The 20,179-nt window shown below is 40.6% G+C and overlaps 1 protein-coding gene across 1 annotated transcript; it reads right to left on the bottom strand.

The window, feature by feature from the left end:
• Positions 1 to 366: 366 nt before the first annotated feature.
• Positions 367 to 19,915, bottom strand: dennd3b (DENN/MADD domain containing 3b). Its single transcript, XM_072678754.1, has 23 exons — positions 19,832 to 19,915; positions 18,432 to 18,702; positions 17,540 to 17,655; positions 17,162 to 17,289; positions 16,394 to 16,505; positions 16,076 to 16,195; positions 14,448 to 14,666; positions 12,991 to 13,094; positions 12,541 to 12,696; positions 11,599 to 11,695; positions 11,418 to 11,521; positions 11,029 to 11,213; positions 10,252 to 10,773; positions 8,458 to 8,717; positions 8,040 to 8,210; positions 7,262 to 7,391; positions 6,118 to 6,225; positions 5,321 to 5,460; positions 4,695 to 4,855; positions 3,579 to 3,718; positions 3,280 to 3,398; positions 1,700 to 1,837; positions 367 to 881 (listed from the first exon to the last, which is right to left on the bottom strand). The coding sequence occupies exons 1-23, from the start codon at positions 19,913 to 19,915 to the stop codon at positions 675 to 677; spliced, it is 3,792 nt and encodes a 1,263-aa protein (XP_072534855.1). The 3' UTR covers positions 367 to 674.
• Between the last annotated feature and the right edge of the window lie 264 nt (positions 19,916 to 20,179).

The raw sequence follows: 20,179 nt of genomic DNA, 5'->3' as shown, positions 1-20,179 counted from the left end.
CCTCCCACGCCCAACAGCGAGACCAGCCAATCACTGTGCGCCGCATGGGCGAGGGAAATGCAGCCTGAATGCATAATGAGTCACAGTGCCAAATTGACCAGATTCTCTCTGAACATACTGATCCTATTCATGATGTTTGAAGGATTATTCCAGATCCAGAAACAGTGGTCATACACGAAAATTAACAGAGCAACGGTTTCCACAGTAGTAATGAGAAGGCACATACATAAACGCTGCTCAAACCTAGTGTAAAAATGTGCCCGACTTAGGCCAGGATGTTAAGAATGATTCTTTTTAATCCTGCAGTCAATATTTGACCAATTTACAGATAATGGAGGTGATTTATTAATTGAATATTATCAAATAACATCTTCTTTTAGGCACAGTCACAAAATGCAGGCATCACTGTGATAATATACAGTATACACATATTTACATCATCAACACATCCTCATTTTGGCTTCTTCAAAGCAGTGGTGCTATAAATGTCTTAGCAGCATACACTGAGGCTCCGGCTCAATGGCTGTCTTCCTCTGCCACTTCTTCAGCTTTCGACACCCTGTAGCCTGTTGCTTTCTACTGAGGCATGTCGAATGTGTCAGTGTCTGCTAAGCAGGGGGAAAATGCTCATCAGTCGCTCACTCCAAGGCCATTAAGACGAGATCTCTTTCTCTCTACTCTACTTTCCAGATGGCAATTTTGCCATCATGTTTAGCAGAGCCACTGAGTACGTAACGGTCCTCGGCAGAGCACAAAGCTTGAACGCTGTCTGTGTGAGCCTGTAGCTCCTTCTGCACACAACAACTCTCAGAGTCCAACACGAAAATCTTCCCTTTCATACCATTCGGCCCAGGACTACTGTCGTGACAGCCCACCCAGATCTACAGAGAAGATAGAAAAGCCATTAAATCAGTTAGGTACCTAAAATCATTGACTATTTTATCAAGTACATCTACCATACAGGTGCATATACAAGGATTACAACAATTGTAGCCCCACTGTACCATTCATCAATGGACAGGACCCACGACAGGACCGCCACAGAAAAGGTATTATTTGGACGTTGGGCCATTCTCAGAACAGCAGTGACACCAACATGGTAGTGGCATGTGTAGTGCTGGTATACACTGTGTCTATATGTTTGTGGACATCCCTTCTAAGAAATGCATTCAGATACTTTAAGTTACACCCATTGCTGACATATGTGCAAATGCACACACACACAGCTCCTGTGTGTTGCCACGCCTGGCACGCTGCTAACTGCACTATGTAAGTAAGGCTGCATAATCATAACTCATTTGTGTAAAATCCTGTCCACATCAAACATCTGTCCACATGCTTCTTTCACCTTTAGTGACGGTTCTGCATCTCTCAGCTTGTCCAGAAATGTGTGCCATTTAGTGGCTGCTCAAAGCACAAATTACACTTCCCAACTGTAGGGGCAAGAAACACAAATTCTCCATGATGCTGTTTTAAAGATTACAGTGCATCTTTGTCCAGGGTAAGATGGGTGATGACTGTAGCCCATCGGTTACTGGACAAGTTATTAACCGTAACTCTATAAAGTGCACCTATATAAAATGGCCAATTACTGTAAATGTAAAACAGGTGCATCTAATAAACTAGCAACTGCAGATTCACTGACTGTCCCTAAAGACTCAAAACAGCTGGGCTGGCACCAGGCTTCACACAAACTTACCTGGTCCTTAACTCCTATCATGCAGGTCACCCCGGTGCATTCTGGGAGTGTGACCCTGTTGGATGGTGCAGTCAGGTCTGTTAAGGCCCACACACATAACTCCCCTGAATCTGTGAAGCTGGTCCAAATCTCCCCCCTCTGAGACATGTAAGGAGGAGAAAAGATTGAAACAGGCAACTACAGCATGTGGATACACAATCTGAAAACTGAGAGCTTTGCTGTTCGTTTTACAGCCCCTTTTTACGGCATATAATGCTGCAGTTTAAGGGCCCCGCTGAAGGGAGTATCAGGACAGAACCCATAGACTCCAGATCTACTGGGATTATATATATATATATATATATATATATATATATATATATATATATATATATATATATATATATATATATATATATTCACTGATGCTCTTGTTGTATGAAGCATCCAGGGTAGTACTGGAATTACCAGTAGTGGAAAAAAAACAACACTGTAACTGAGTGCAAGTAGACATACTCTATTTTTCTGTATTTCCATTTGAATAAAACTACAAAAGTAAATGTCCTTAAATGATAAAAGTAAAAAAAAAATCTTCTTTTAATGGAATTCATTTTGAAGCATTTCTATTGGCCCATTTTTGGTGAAAGTGTGCTATAATATCAAAAACTCCCATTCAATATATATATTTTTTTTTAAGAGGAGACCTGTGTGGCAGTAGACATAAAAAACAAGCCATTATTTACATTTGCAATCATAATTAGACCATAATTAAACCATAATTATAACCCTAATTAGAAACTGTTTATTATAATAACAACTATAATAATTTGGCTTTTGTAATAATTTTATAATTTCAAAGCAGATATATTAGCACAAGCAGAATTATAGCTAGAGGACCTGATTTCTCTTAAGAAATAAGTACAGAAGATCATTACGCATTTCTTAATTATGATAGGTTATCATTCAATTGACTTATCAAGTCAATGTACTAACACAAAAGTCGAAAACAACAACAAAAAAAGTCCAAAACAGTTTGACAAATATGCAAAATTGTAGGATTTATGCAACAATAAGTAAACACAGGTTAGTACCGATTAGATTCTGGCTGAGATTTGTCAGTTAGATGTTTTTCATTTTCTTTTTTTTTTTTTGTTGTTTTGTTTTCTGAGGTGTAGTTTAGTTTTTAGACTTGGTACTGACAGTTTGGGCTTGGGATTCGAACTCGCAACCCCAGGGCCATAGTGGCAACCTATTAAGAGTTTTATGGTGTTTACGGGCAAACCAATAAACACCTCCACCACAACTGTTGGACTATTTTAGTATTTTATTACTTTGTGTATGTGCTTGTATGTGGTCTAAAGAAAGCAATGAAAAGCCTAGACCCTATGGATGCACTTTAGTTTTTGTTTCCCAGCATAGCTACACAAATGCTAAAAGCGACCAAAAGCTCTGACTTTTGGTTAGATTCCTGAACAACTGCTGAAAGCTCCATTTAATGAAAAGCAGTCTTTCAATATTTAAATCTGTGTCAGCTGTCATGGCCTAAAGACGTGGAAGAAAGATGGGGAATCTTTTAGACAATTCCTAAAAACAATACAAACCTCTACTACCAGCAAGAAGCTACTGAACGTAGTGTTAATGCTCATTGCAGCTTCAGGTAGAGGCAGCTTACGATGAAGCACTCCGTTCTTCCTCACCTCCAGAATACAGTCTCGAGCACCTAGTGATGAGCAGAGTAAACTGATTATTCAGTGTAGATTTAAAATGACTATCATAGAGAAAACACTTTTGTATTATAGCTTTATATAAGATGTATACAATATGTACAATTAAGAGTCTATTCTGCATTGCCTTTAATTGCTTTGTGAGAACATTACAGCTTTAGCATGTGATGACTTACCACACCATAAAGTTCCATTATGAAGATTAATAAAGTTCAGACCCTCACAATCCAGATGAAACTGTTTCTTCACCTTCAGAGTAAGAACATCCCAAACAATCACAAAGCCATCAGCGCTACAGGAGTACACCTGAGTGTGGCTAAAGAAAGACAAAGAAAAACATACCTGTCCATTAATGACAAGAGTTTTCTCACACGCTCACACACACGCGCACACACAATACTGCCACCTGCTGAGGACTGACCAGACTTACAACATGACTTACACTCCTGACAGATAGATAAGTTGAATATAGGTGGATATAGACTATATATCCAAATGTTTGTGGACACCGCTTCTAATGAATGCATTCAGCTACTGAAACAGATGTGCAATTACATGCACACATAGCTTGTCTAGTCCCTGTACAGAGATACATGAGCCTGGCAGCATGCATATTGCCAGCTGTGTACTTAAGGAGTATAAAGCCCTTCCCCAGCATTGAGTTGTGGAGCAGTGGAACCTTCTCTGGAAGGATAGTGTTCCATACGATGCTTTCGGATAAGTTGGGGATGAGGTGGGTGGTGATTATCCAACATCTTGACCTCACTAGCGCTCTTGTCACTGAATGCAATCAAATCCTCACAGCAATCCTCTGAAATATAGTAGAGTATAGCCTTTCTTGGACAGTAGAGACAGTTACTCCAACAAAAGCAGGACTTTTTTATTTCAGAACAAACAATGAATAAGCAGGTGTCTTAATACTTTTGTCTATTTAGGGTACATAAATAAGCTGATTCATTCGAGAAACAATGAATTCAATGAATTTCTTGGCAGTTTAGTTTCTATAAATAGACAGAATTACCTGGGCCCTTTGAATAAATATATAAGACATTTTATATTTATTATATTATTTTTGTATATTATATTATTTATATGAATAAAATCTGCATTATCATAGCGGTAGCAGACATACCAGTAAATACAGTAATTTGTCTGCAACTGTAACAGTTACAAGTTACTTCTTGTGTACCAATTACACAATGCTGTTAGATATACTCACTTCCCAAATCTGCACATTACCAAACAAGTATATCCAAGCAATTTATCCTAAATGCAGCTACTGAATCAGTCACCTGAATCTGCCGCTCTTCTCTTCTAATACAAAGTCCATAACCTCAGCCCGGTGCTCAGTCAACTGCTTATGACAGGACATGCTGAGGGTGTTGATGATGTAAATCACTGAATCCTGTGAGCCAATCCATACCTGCTCCTGGTCCAATCCCAGCATGCAGTTCTGGGCACAAAGATAAAATTTTTTTTTAAAAAAAGTCCTTATGACCTGCTTTCATCACATTCTGCTCAGTTGAAACAGGATTTCAGTCACAGACCCAAGTTACCAGAAACAAAAATGCAGAAATGTCACATTTCGCCACCAGGGGGCACTGTACATTCTTTATTCTGGAAAAATTTCAGAAAAAAGGTTGTCTCAGGACAAATGTTAGTCTGGAAATGATTACAATGCCATTTCTAAAGTTCTAGGGTTCTACTGAACTACAGTCAGAACCAAACTGTTCCAAAATGTAATCAATTTAAAAAAAAAAGAAAAGAAAAAAGAAAGAAAAAAAATGTAATCATACCTCTAATTTCTGACTCTTAAAAAGTTGGACATTTTACACATTGTTAATAGACACTGTATGGACCACCGAGTTAGGCAGGAATTCTGCAAATGGTTGAGATGAAAGTTACTGCTTTTCCTCACCAGTCGTCTAGTTCCTATTTGGATGCAGTTCTGGTGCATGGACCAGCTAGCAGCATCAAAGACTACAACTGTTCCTTGACCAAGAGCACACCAGAGTTTGGGAGTCCCGTCCAGGTCACAGTCTGAGGAAGACAACTGACCTAGAAGTACAAAAATGCAACTGAGGTATACTGTTCTACAATAAGGCCACATTAAACACAGTGTCTTCATGCTACAGCCAATAAAACGATGTTTGGTTTTTAGGAAAATACAGTGACCACTCACACATTAATGCATTACTGCACTAATGCAGTATTATGCCAGGAGAAACATCAGACCAACAGTGAAGTTTGGAGGTGGGAACAGCATGGTGTTGGGCTGTTTTTCAGCATACTGCACTGGTGCACTTCGTATAATTGAAGGAAGGACAACACAGCCAAGGTAACTCTCAATTGGTTTCAGAGAAAGAAAATAAAGTTGCTAGAATGACCCAGCCAATCACCTGACCTGAATCCAATTAAAAATATATGGAAGGAGCTGAAGCTCGGAGTTCATAGAAGGAGCCCACAGAAGCTTCAGGATTTGAGGAGTGTTTGTGTGAAAGAATGGCCAAAATCAGGAATGCATGTGACTAGTTTCTCCATACTAGAGGCGTCTTAAAGCGGTCATCACCCACAAAGGCTTTTAAGTACTTTTCACACTTGATATGCACATGATATGTTATGAATAGCATTAACCAGAGTGTACACAAGAAAAGTTAAACACAAAAAGGTGCTCATAGGTGCATGAATCTCTAGAATGCAGCAATGCGTTCAAACCTGGAGTGTACAGCAGCACATCTACAGTCAGCGGTGTGGTCATACACAGAGATGGGTTTATCCTGTGCTTTAGAGTCTCCACTGTGGTTTTAGGCACAGTCACAGTCACTGAGAAAAACAGACAACAAACATGTTTACACTGAAGTCTTGAACAATCACACTAACCACAAAGTTAGAGGTTATGGTTGCTACACCGAACACGTGATTTTATATATTTCACAAAATAGTGAAATAAAGTTATCAGTTACACTATGATTCACAAAATATTCTGACATTGATGCAAGAGACAAACTATATTATAGATGCATAACTAACTAACATACATGTCCCAATGTTTGTGATCATGCCCTTTAATGAATGCATTCATCTACTGTAAGTTGCACCCATTGGTGACACAGACGTGCACACACACACACACACAGCTTGTCTAGTCCCTGTAAAGAATAGACTGGACAGTAGAGACAGTTCCTTCAACAAAAGCAGGATAAACTCTTTTTTAATTTGTTTTTAAAGGTGTCTGATGTGTTAATTTTTTGTTCTGTGTCTGTCTAGTACACGGCCAAATAAGCTCATTCACCCCATGTGCATTTAAGAGAGCCATAGGTAAGAGGAACTGTGGGTGCTCACTGATTGGTGAGGTCATGGTGACTGTAATGAAAACTCAGACACGAGCATCAACACTTGTGAAGGTAGCTCAGTTAGTTGCAGTTAGTGAACAGTAGCTGCACTGGGCTGGGATAGTTAGCTTAGCGAGTGGGCTAGAGATCCATACCTACATGATAAAAACTTTAAATTTGGCTTTATGTCTTTTCAGCAGCACTCAGGTCATTATCAACTGTTATGCTGCTAACTAAGATAATACTAACCAGCTTCTCGGTCCTGATTCAGAGCAGTTTAACCATAAATCTGACAGTAATAAAATGTTAAACATTTATTTTCTGATTGATTTAAAACTGCACAGTGTTCATCTGTAAGCAAAGTGAATGTTGTATAGTGATCAATTTAATATAAGGCAGGAGGAGATTGAATGAAAGCCACATCAACCTCTTATTTTGAGACAGTATGGCGGTGTGAAAAAAGTGGATGCTGCCCAACCCTAAAATAATGTACACATTTGAATGCCTCATCTTTAGAGTGTACATACCATCCTTCTTCATCTTGTCATAGTAGGCCAACCCAGAGGCAGCCAGTGTGGCTTTCGGTGACTGTAGACAACCCACCACAGCATCCATGAGGAGAACATTAGTCAAGGCTTGCTGCATATGCTGAGGATCCTGAACATACATACAGCATTTCAGACTTTCAGGACAAAACCCAAACATCAACCACTACTAAGCCGCCTAAACATTTTAAGCCATTTTTCACAAAGGAAACATTGGCAGGACCATGAGGAAGCAGCAGGGTGTGTGTTATCTCTGGTGATGGTTTTACTGTGGAAAATAACAAATGGGATGCTGCAGTGACCCTGATGTGGTAACGGAAACTTCCTTTATTTTATATGTCTACACCTCCTGTGCTAAAACAGACAACGTCCACACATATCCAGTCCAAACACTGAACTGCTGGCTGGGATAGTGAACACTGCAGTGTTATGGTATGAGGGGCGTTTCAAAAGAGAATCTAATCTGCAGCTAATTTCACCAGTATCTCATAGAGAAGAACACAAATTAAAGAAGAGTAAATCAGGCTACTTTCACATTACAGGCCTTACTTACTAACGTCAAGTCAGCTGCCACAGTCATCCAACAATGGATGATAATAGTGACAAACTGTATATGTATTTGATCTAGGGTGACATATGAAAGTGGCCCAGATATGATTTGTAAAGTTCAGATTGTTGTGTTCCCAAAAAAAACATCAGAGACACAAGAGAAGATTTGTGTCGCTTTAACCTGATAATGTGAACGTAGCCTCTTGTCTACCTTGTGATCATCGGCCATTCTCCTGCCTGCCCACATCTCTTTGATCATCAGGCTCCAGAGGTCACACTCAGACTTCAGATTGGCTTCAAAAAACTCCTTCCTCAGACTGCTCTTAATCTTCAGAGAGGGGATTCTCAGTAGGAGGAAAGGAGCTGCAGAGATCTTCACCTCCTGTTGGGAGAGTCACACTCTCAGTGGCCAGTTCAGTTGGGGTTCTAATTCAGCTATCAGTGCTGGGAGCTTTATACAGCTCTGTTAATCCAAATTAACTGTTTAAAATATAGTTGGATAGCTCAGACAGTAAGCTTGTGTGTAGATTAAAACCAAGCACTGCATGTTAATGGAGAATGCAAAGTACGTGTATCAGTTTATTTGCTGTTTAGCTTTATGTAAATGCAAATGATATGGAACACCATACCTCAATGTCTCTGAACTTTGTGATTTCTACATATCCTGGTCTGCCCTCAGTCAGCAAGAACAGCCTCTTCTGTGTCATGGCAATCTTCCCCACGCCGTGATTAGTCTTCACAGAACTAGACAGTTTGTACACACACTCATTATTATCCAGATGCTCAATGGCTTCCAACGGCAGGTGAACATCTTGGGCCTCTGCCTCGGTTTCCTTCCAGAATGTATAAAAAAATCGAAATGTCTCTACATCTACCACGTTCTGCTGACCTGGAAAATAATTATATAAAACATTTTTGTGTTATTGCAATTTTTGCTTTGAATTTACATTACAATTCAGTTGTGTTTAGCATCTGCAAATACATCAAAATACATTACAAGTTGAACCATTTGGGCAGGAATATTGTTCATAAAACTCTTAAATACATTTTAATCATGTAAATGTAAAGTACCATTTTAGTCCTTTTTATTAGTATGCAATAACTGCAGCAGTTATTAAATACACTGTTATTTCCTATACCGTTTTTGCACACACACGTTTTGTTTGAATCTAATCAGGCAAACTAAACATTTTAAAGAAAGATCACAAAAACACAGAAAGATCCATACAAACAATTGCCTCAATTGATCAATTTGATTTCATTTAATTTAAAATATATACATATAGTATAATTTGCTTCGAGTCTGAATCAGTTCTTACAGTGTGGCCAAACAAGGATTCAAGGATTCAAACCTTGTTGAAACATGTTGAAACATGCAGAAGCATTCCACAATAATCTCTGCTTTCTCCAGGCACGCTTTATCACTCATACAAAGAGGACCTCAGAACAAAACCAGGAAAACTTGGAATGATACCGAAAGAGATGCTTTCAAAAATATTCAGTGTTTCACAACATTACTCAGCACATGCACACAGCAAACACACTATATGGACAAAAGTATAGGGACATCTGCCCATTCATTGGTTTTCTGAAATCAACGGTATTACAAAGAGTGTATCCTGCTTTTGTTGGAGCAACTGTCTCTTCTGCCCAGGGAAGCGACTGCTGTGAAGATTAGATTGCATTCAGTGCCCTGAGCGTCAGTGAGGTCAGAATATTGGATGACCATCACCCTATCCACAACTCATCCTAAAAGTACTGGATGGAGAACCATCATTCCAGAAAACACAGTTCCACTGCTCTACAGCTCAATGCTGGGGGGCTTTATACTCCTCTAGCCCACACCTGGCATTAGGGATGGGGCCAAAAGGTTAATGTTTTTCTGCTCCAGAGAGTCCTATTCTTTGGCAATACTTCTTCATGGGGACTTAGACAAGCTGTGTGCATTTGAACATCTGTGACAGCAATGGGTGCAACTTAAAGTAGCTGAATGCATATATTAGATGGGATGTCCACAAACATTTGTACAAATATATCGTATATGCAGACCACAAAGCTCCACAGCCTGAAATGTTTGTTTACCATCTACATCAATTCTGATCCTAGTGACCCGCAACAATGCCGAATTGAGCTCCAACCCTGATCTAACGCACCTGATCCAGGTAATGAACGCGGTCATGAGATTCTGAATATTAGTGCCAGGTAGTAGTGTGGAAATGGTCCTTGGAACTGCTTTTATCTCACTAAACTTTAAAAAAAAATTAAAGATGGTACAAAACTAAAAAAGTATTAACAACTCTTTGACAAACTGGGCATTCTGAGCTGTTATACACATAGATTATAACACCGATTTCCAACCAGTTGTTCACTAGGTTGACCACCTAGTGAATCTTAACCACCAGAGGAACCAGAAAGAAACCTACCATCAGCAAGGGCCACGAACAGTCTGTGGATGGTGGCAATATCTCGGACAATGCCTGACTCCTGAATGCATTTCACGAACTCCATCAGGTCCATGGAGCTTTTGGGCAGCACAAATTTCTTTACATGGACATCGGTCACCAGCTCTCTCTTCTCATCGCTCTGCAGCTTACACAGGAGCCGCTTGAGTTCAGGCCGCTTCTCTGCCTGGGCCCTCTCCTCCTTCTGCAGAGAGTCCACCAGCGTCCGGACCAGCTCCTCAGGGAACAGCTCAACATCTGTTTTATACAAGTTCTGAAAATCACTGAGGGCCTCCAAGCGCTTGGAATTCAATGTGCTGATGAGACCACGGAGGTAGTAGTATCGGGCTAGCAGAGAAGAGTCACCAGCAGGGAGAGAGGCCATTGCTTTCCCAAGTTGGTGGGTCACCTCAACGTAGTAATGGTGGACATAGTTGTACACCAAAGGGGGAGGGAAGTCTGGCAGCTTAAAGATTTTAACCGGCTTGGCTGGGATATTCAGAGCTGTGGAGAAGACAGTTTGTCAAGATAAGGGCACACAGGAGAGGTTTGTTATGTAGAGGTTTCTTACTGTCTCAATTCGACAGTTAGAGCAGAAGTTTAGACCCCTTGTTCAATTTTTTGGATTTTCTAAATGACAATAGGTAAAATCTTATACAGGAAACAAAGTTAAATATATAGATTTACTGTATACTTGATTTCTGCCAGGCTTTCTGCATGTGAACTGGTGCAGTGTGGTGGAAACTGAGGAGCTCTTACAGATGTCAGGAATTGCTTTGTCTTTGGTGAGAGAGGTATGTCTGGGGATGCTCAAGTGTTTCTCTTCTCCCAGGTTGGGTAGGCTCCTGCCTAGCCGTTTACTCAGGCGGTTCTCTGGACAGCTGTTTTTCCTTGCCATCTCCTGCATGGTGGGTCTCCGAGGGTTCTCAACCCCAGCTTTCATTCTGCAGTACACATTGTAATTACAAATTTTTGACAAGATAACAAAACGAAGTGGGGAAAACACAGTAGGACTTTGTGCAGTAAAGATGAACACTTTGATAGTGTTGGTACTGGTGAATCCTCAGCAAATAAACAGTATTAAATTTAAACACCCCTAAATAACCCCAAACACTACAAATTAAAGCGTTTTTTAGGTCGGGTCCTACTTTTGGGCTTCTGTTCGAGTGCTGAGCTCCATGCGTGTGAAGGCATCCGTCTTTCTGCTCAAGCGTTCTTTCAGGAAGGAATGAAAAATGTGTGTTTCCAAAACCTGCCATACAGAACAATCCATCAGTCATGAGATTCTACAGGTCAGAGACCAGATATCTCATCAGAAATGAAGGTCACCTTCTTATAAAATGGCTTGTCCTCAGGTTGTCTGGTCTTCAGAAACTCATCAGTGTTGAAGACCCTGTGCTCAAAATTAAGGTGATCACTGACATCCCTGAGAAAAGAAGCAAATCAGTTTACTTGGAGGTCAGAGTTTAGCGCAGCTTTAGTTTAGAGCTAGTTGTAAAGTAAACAACATAATACAGGAAGACGACAAAATCCTGCACCTAACAACTGGGGTTACACATCGGCCTCAGCCTATTCCCTTCCACTATACACCCACTACGTCTGCTGATGTGGCCTTTTATGAGCCAATCAGCAACACCTTCACCTACACATTTAACTACACAAAAATGACAAGATACTACACCTAACAATTTAGGCTGCTGTGGCTGTTTATGATTAGATCAGTAACACTTCTACTGGGACAAGGAAGATGACAACAGATATGTTGAGAACAGTTAAGGTTTTACATAACCTTCCATTCACCCATGCGCTACTCACCCACTACATCGCAAGCTCTTCCCAGGAAAGCCACCGCCAGCGTTAGCTGAACTAATCCCACAGCACCTGCAGAAGGCTCTGCAGTCTGGCATGCTAGACCCACTTCCCTTCAAGCTCACAGGATTTTACTTACAACCTCAATACCACTATACCAACAGCATATGCACCAAGCAGCCTATATTTCCCACCATACTACACCTTCAAACACACTCTGCCCTTCCCCACCTAACATCAACCCTTCTTAGCCACAACTACTGACTAAATCTGTTAGCTACTGGTCTATGATATACCCACCCTTTTTCTTTCGTAAGCTCCATCAACTTTATATTTAAAGGAAACTGTTAGCTCTAAAAAATAATCAATCAGTTTGCCTTTGTGTAGTTACTGCAATGCAATGTGGAACCTGTAGTTTAATTAGAAATATGAAATCTATATTAAATAATACATCAAACTTACCTGAAGACATTCACAATGAACTCCAGAGCGACCTTCTGTATCTCCCAGTTGAGGTTTTGCTGCCATTTTCTCCTCCGCATGCGCAGGTCATTAATGTCCATGCAGACACCCTGGTGAACCGCCTCTACATCATAGTGTAACTGAAGACCATTTCGTCTGCTCACAAAACACACACTCGCCCGCTCTACTTTATCAGAGTCATAAAACGCAACAGTGTGGCTTTTGGACATTAGAATTACTTTACTTCATTCATATTAATTCCTATTCATATCTCATGTTCCTCTGAAAATGTGCCATGTTTAACATGATCAGCTGCTTATCATGAACAAGCTGGAGACGGGCTGAATGTGCTATGTGAGATGTCTGAAGCATACAGAATATGGTCCTATGTGGATGTATTTACAGTGCAGAACATCAGGGGAATTTGATTTGGTGTATTTTTCGTCTTACCGTCTCTTGAAACACTCAGCAGCTGCTCGTGGCGCTTCCGGTATGTTAACATCTGATGAGAGTGTTCCTTCATCAATATTGATTAAAATCAAGTCATCTGTTTCCTGAATTAGAGGAAATATGTAAATTACAGCAGTATAAGATCATCTAAAATTATCACAAAATTCTCTAACATTAGGAGAAATAAGAGATGAGTTGAGGGGAATCTGAAACTGAAGGAGAACTAAGTAGTTCCTCATACTGCCCATGTGGCAGTCATGAAAAAAAGAAGTTCCCAATCTCCGGGTAGACCACCCCCCCCCCACCCCAACTACTCACAGTGTGAAACTGGGGATGGGCAACATGGCAAAAAGATTACATTTGGAAGAGATGCTCATGGTCGCCGGTTTACCAGTTGTCCTTTCCTGTACGGACTTCTGCATCCCAGAAAAACTCAACAAGACCTGCCTGATGTTTTGGAGATGTTCTGACCCAGTTGTCTAGCCACAATATGGTCCTTGTCAAAGTGGGTCAGATTCTTATGCTGCATTACTGTTCCTGCTTTTAGCACATCATCTTCAAAAACTGACTGTTCACTTGCTGCCTAATATATCCATCCCTTGACAGACGTCAGTGGTTTCATATTATGGCCGATCAAGGCACATACAATATAAAGGATATCCTTTACAATAACTTTTTTCTGAGGTTTGATCATATATGGCACTATATGTACAAAAGTATTTGGACACCTGCTCATTCATTGTTTTTCCAAAATTAAAGGTATTTAAAAAATCCTGCTTTTGTCCAGAGTTATGGTCTCTGCTGGCCAAGGAAGGCCTTCTGCTAGATTCTGGAGCATTGCTGAGAGGATTTGATTACACTTAGCAAGAATCATGTTAGTGAGCTCACCCCGAACTCCTTAACACATCCCGAATGTATTGAAGCACCATCATTCCAGAGAACACAGTTACACTGTTCCACAGCTCAATGCTGGGGGGGGCTTTAAATCCCTCTAGCCCATACCTGGGGTTAGGCATGGTGCCAATAGGTTCATGTTTATCTGGTCCAGTCCTATTATATTGTCATTACCTCTCTATAGGGACTAAGCAAGCTGTGTGTGTTTATTTATTAGAAGGGGTGTCCGCAAAAATAATGGGCATATAGTGTAAAATGTGAAAAACTTTTCACATACTGTGCAGTACATCCAATTAAGCCAGGTATACTCTCTTGGACTTTCTTGGAGTGTCTCTTGTGAGATTCATATAGTGGGAAAGCTTAGACAGCTCACATAGCTGACACCACTTTTATTATTGCTCTTCCAAACTTATCTTTAACAAAGCATGCAGTTGTAAGTACTGCCAAAATCCACAAAATGCTCAGTAAAGCACATCATGGCATAATGTTTAATGATAATAATATCACATCATCATCATCATCATCTCCCCCTGTCTATGTAGGTAACATTTAACATGTTTTACCGTAGCAACCTCCTTATAGTGGCTGAGATGACAACCCATGAGGAAAGCAGTGGGTGCCATCAGGAAGTCCAGCATCTGGCGGGAGAGGGTGGGTACCAGAGGGTGCTGCCAGCGCAGAGGGTGGATATACAGCATGAAGCACTCTGCCATCAGCGTTAGCCTGGCCCAGTCAGAGGAGAAGAACACAAGCCGCTGCTCTGTCAGGATGCAGGTCATTATCTAAGTGCAGAGAAATGGGCAGCAATGAGCAGCTGATCAAACTGGCTTAATGTTCCACATTTTTACATGTTATTGTTTTTTAATACATTCCAACGTGCTTACTGCTATTTCCTATTGCAGATACTCTCAGTTCTGGTCCGGAAAATGAGCAGTACAAGGGGCATTCCAGAAACAGGGTCGAGAACCCCTGCCCTAGCAGCTTACTTTCCCTTTCATTTTTCAGGCAATATAATGTATGTATGTATGTATTTTGCATACGTACACTATACGTCCAAATGTGTGAACAGTGCAGTAAAACAATGTGATACAGTGATATAGGAAAACAAATTATATGCTGAAGCAAATTGAATATGCTTCAATTCAATGCAAATATGATTCAGTTTTGTTATTAATTTATCTTCTTATCTGCCCTTTCCTGGACAGGGTCACGGTGGGTCTGGAGCCTACCTGCGAAAAAGCAGTTATCAACTATGGTACACACTGACTCGCTCTTAGGGGGCAAAAAAGTGTTGCACCACTGTGCTTTCTCCTCTGGTTTTATTTTTTCTACTTTATTTATTTTCCACAACATGCATTCTCTATGTGCTACATAATATATATATATATATATATATATATATATATATATATATATATATATATATATATATATATATATATATATATAGAGAGAGAGAGAGAGAGAGAGAGAGCAGTCATATGTTCTTCAGTTATCAGGATATCAGGAGAAATGGATTGTCCCTTCCTGTCTGCGTTCCTTGATTGTGCCTGATCTGTAGTGGATAGCCTTACTAAATATAGTGTCAGAGCTGATACAGAGAAAGATTGTTCTACAGCTACATAGTAGTAAGTAAGATGAGCTTTCATGTAATGCTCACGCCACCATTTCACACTGACATTTATTCTGGGCTAAAAGGAAAACCGGTCCTGTAGCTGACAACATAGATCAGAACATTTATGTATGTCTAAAAGAGACTAAACTATGTTGATGTGTTCATACTAAAGAGTAGAGCTGAACAGATCAAACCCACATACAGAAGAAGAGTAATTATTTTATTGTTTAGAAGAGTAAAATTGGAACTCCTGCCTTCAGCTGCAAGATGTTTGCAACATGGCATGCTAAGGTTAGCCCAAGCTAAACGTAGCATGATTGGTCTTTAAAAAAAAAAAAGCTTAGCTGAGGTACCAAACCATGGCCATGATGTTTGTGAACTGGTTGTGTACTGTATAATTACTAAAGTAACTGATCGCTTCAGTTACCACTGACTGGTTAGAGGTGTGGAGTAACAGGCTCCATGATACGCTAGCTTTAGCACTTTTATCCTGACTGTTGAACTGATTTTAGGCCTTTATTAACAGCTTAACCAAATGCGTGGATGTGGTATATCGTGTTTGTGTGCATGTCTGACCTGCAGCAGTATTCTGGGTCTGAAGCACAGGAACGGGAGATGCAGGTCCAGGTCGATGACAGGACGATCTTGGTCCTCTCTTGACGGAAGCACGATTGTCAGGGGTCGCAGGGTGAACATCTGACAGGAAAACCCAGAAAACCTCACTTTGACAGCAAGTCTTGTCAATAAGCACAGCACAGGGTGGTCAAAAGCTTTAAATACTACAACATCAAAACAGACCGAAATTGCTCTTCATTATAAACATCTTCAAAGAAAGGATCTGATTCTATAAGTTTCAACAAGGCAACAGAAAGACCTAAACTAAACTAAACTCACCACATGCAGCGGTCCAGGGGGAGGAATGGGCACCAGAGCCAGTTTAGCTGAAAACTCTGTCACTCGCTCATCCAGGTCTGCAATACGGCAAGTTTTCAGCTGCCCCAGCAGGCTGTAGAGGAAAAGGAAGCACCCAAAGCAAATGTTAAAAAGGACATTATACCCTTCTATTCATATTTATTGCATGTTCTTGTGTTTCTCTGCTGTTAAAAATTGTAAGATTTTCAGTCACATAACTTTTTATAGGCTGCAGTGTCCTCAGTGGGAGACAAAACCGAGCATATACTTCATGATACTCTAAATGGACAAAAGTATTGGGACTTGTTCTAAAAGTCAAGGGTATTAAAATAAGAGTTAGTCATGCTTTTGTTGACGTAACTGTCTCTACTGTCCAGGAAAGGCTTTCTACTACATTTTGGAGCACTGCTGTGAGGATTTGATTGCATTTCCCTTACCCCATGCCTGCCATTGGGTATGGTGCCAATAGGGTAATCTTTATGTGCTCCTATATAGTCCTATTCTATTGGCAATATTTCTCTACAAGGACTAGACAAGCGGAGTGTGTGTATGCATCTGCACATCAGTGTCAGAAATAGGTGAAACAAAGATTAGCTGAATGCTTTAGAAGAGGTGTCCACCAACGTTTGGACATATAGTGTAAGCCCTACCCAGTCTCTACAATTTCAAGCCTCCATCTGTGGGATTGTTGAATAAACTGACCAAAACAATGTGCCATGTGCAAGCACACTGACCAAGAGTGACCCTTACCATGACAGGGCGTCCCTCAGAGCTGTGTAGTAGGGGTGTTTGGATATAACACAGACTCCATAAGGGGTGTAAAGTCGAGGCTGTTTGTAGGCATGACCATTCTGATGCGTCGCCCCTTCTTGGAATAACTGATGTTTTAGAAAGAATAATAAAACAGGCATTAATTAAATGTATTGATGAGGTCATATTCCAGCTGGATTTGAGTAGTGATGTCTTTAAAAGGTATAGAAATTCAAACACTTTCCATCATACATCATACTGAAATACTTCATATCATACTACTGTGTGTATTGTGAAAATCTGTTCCCTTTAAAAGCAACGCAAGCAAATCACACATTCTGAATGCCGTATGTAAAATGACATGCTGTGGAGTCTAACCTGTATGGGTCTGTAATACTGAACAACTACTCCATGTGTCTGGTTCCCAAAGACATCAGTGAAGACCAGAAAGTGGAAATGATCATCCTTCTGTTCCTTGGATAACTGGAGCCCTCCTGGTTTAAAATAAAAATAATAAAAAAATAAAAAATAAAATAAAAAAAAAAGAAGAAAGAGTACCAACACCAAAGCCTGGGCGACGTCTCATCATAAAGCAGTAAGCAGAAGTACAGGTTTTAAAATGCAGGAGGCAAATACACTCTTAAAAATGAAGCTGCCTAAAGGGTTTCTAGGAGCAATGAAAACATCAGCACAAAATAATACATTTTGGTTCCCTAAAGAACCTTTCAGTAGATGGTTCTCTGAACAGCCATTGTTTATATTTGATACACTTATCAGCCATAACATTAATATCACATGTGAAGTGAAAAACATTCATTATGTTCGTCTAATGTGACAGTCATTTCTTGAAGGTGGTGTGTTAATAGCAGGAAAAATGGTCAAGCATAAAGATCTGAGCCATCTGACAAGAAGCAGACTGTGATGGCTAGACGACTGGGTCAGAGCATCTCCAAAAAAGGTTTTGTGGGGAGTTTCCATCACAACTAAAACCGAAGCACAGTCTGTGAACCTGTAACAGGGTCACTGATGCACATAGGCAGCACAGGCTAGCACATCTGGTTCTAACCCATGGAAAAGCTACTGTAGCACCAATTGCTGAAAACATTAAAGTTGTCTAGATCCTGTGGAGTCCATGCTTTAGATCAGAGCTGTTTTGGTGGTCCAAGGTAGTTTTAATGTTATGGCTGATCGGTGTAAATGTTTTTCGCTTCTCTATAGATTCAGTGATCTTTAGTTCTTTTTTTCTTTTAGTCTCTTCAGTTCTTTTTACCTGGAAAGCACAGCTGAGGCAGGGCCACCAGGTCCAGATCTTTGGGCACGGAAACATCCTCTGTGGAGCTGTCATTAGTCTTTGCATTTGCTGAGGAAACTGCTCGCCTGTCATTCTTCTTCTTGATGAATGAGCGTCTCCGCTGGACCCGGCTAAAGTTTCCTATGCCAGGTTGAGTGAGGTTCTCCTTCGTCACAAATGGAGGTACATGGACCTGTAAGACCTCCGGGTCAAGCAGAGGAAAAGGAACCCCATTCTCCTGCTGCTGAAACTGAGAACACACACCACACGCAATGCAGGATCAGGGGTGCCATCTACTTTAAAAATCACTGAGTGCTGAAATACAATTAGTGTTGGCCTTCTTCTCCCAGCACTGCAAAAAGAAGAGGTTGGCTGGCTTCACATTACTCAGAGAGGCACCTGCTAGCCTTCACTGTCCCAGTGCAGGTAGCATCATGTAAAACGGAGAGTCCTAGCTACTTGGTAGGAACAGGAAATAACTCAATTGGGAATCCAGTTTAGACCTAAGCGTTGGCTCGATCAAGAGACTGCACATTTCATCTCCAGTGATTTCACAGCCACCCGTGCCAGCCAGGTGGGTTCCAGAGAGCATAATTAGGTAGGGTAGGGTATATATGAAAGGCCACTTCAGAAGAAGCCATTACTCCAAAAGAAACCTAAAAAGGCCAGATTAATGTTATCAAATGCACACAGGGACAAAGACCTTCATTTTTGGAGACACTGTTTGGCCATAATGACCATTGTTACGTTTGGAGGAAAAAGGGGGAAGCTTGCAAGCCTGAGAACATCATCCCAACACGGGGGTGGCAGCATCATGTTGTGGGGTTGTTTTGCTGCAGGAGGGACTGATGCACTTCACAAAATAGATGGCAACATTATGAGGAAAGAACATTACAAGGAATGTGCGAGCAAGGCGGCCTACAAACATGGCTCAGTTACACCAGTTTGGTCAGGAGGAATAGGCCAAAATTCCTGACAACTATTGTGAGAAGCTTGTGGAAGGATGTCTACAATGTTTGACCCAAGTCATACAGTTTAAGGGCAATGGTACCAAATACTAACGAAATGTATTTAAATATTTGACTTTAAATAAAAGTAATAAAAATTGCCTTAAATTCCTTCTCTCATTATTTTGGCATTTAGCAAATAGAAAAAAATTGGTAATCCTAATTGACCTAAAATGTGAAATTGTAAATTCATGTCAGATAGTGAGAAACAAATGCACGTCTTTATTTTTATATCTCCTATTAGATGACAAATACTCATGGGTTTTTTTATGGCAGGTTCACAAGAATGACCCAAATACATGTCGCATAAGATTCTCGTACTTACCACCTGTCCGGCGTAAATCCTGAAACTGCTTACCAAACTCCTCTTACCTCACACACCTCCTTGAGCTTGTCGTTTGGGGCTCCAACAACAACACATGCATCCAGTAAGCCAGAGGGGAGATGTTCTGCCATTGAAGCCTAGTATGCCGTCTCCTCCACAGAGCTGCAGATCCTACAGAGCTGTATCCCTCACTGATACACTGGCCGTGCTTTAGTGACTTCCATCTCGGCTGAGCTGAGGATGCAGGTCAAAACCTATAAACACAGAAAAGAGTGTTTAATACTTGATTGTTTAAGGAGGGATTTCCAGTTTTTAATGTAATAAAATCCTCCTTGCTGAAGCAACATGTTATTATTAAAATAGTGAGCCTATAGATACCCTCCCTACACTGCAGT

The sequence above is a fragment of the Salminus brasiliensis genome, chromosome 5, assembly GCF_030463535.1.
Source record: "Salminus brasiliensis chromosome 5, fSalBra1.hap2, whole genome shotgun sequence".
In the NCBI taxonomy this organism is placed as follows: Eukaryota; Metazoa; Chordata; class Actinopteri; order Characiformes; family Bryconidae; genus Salminus; species Salminus brasiliensis.
The sequence above is the reverse complement of the archived record's forward strand: the minus strand, read 5'-3'. Positions and strand labels throughout refer to the sequence as shown.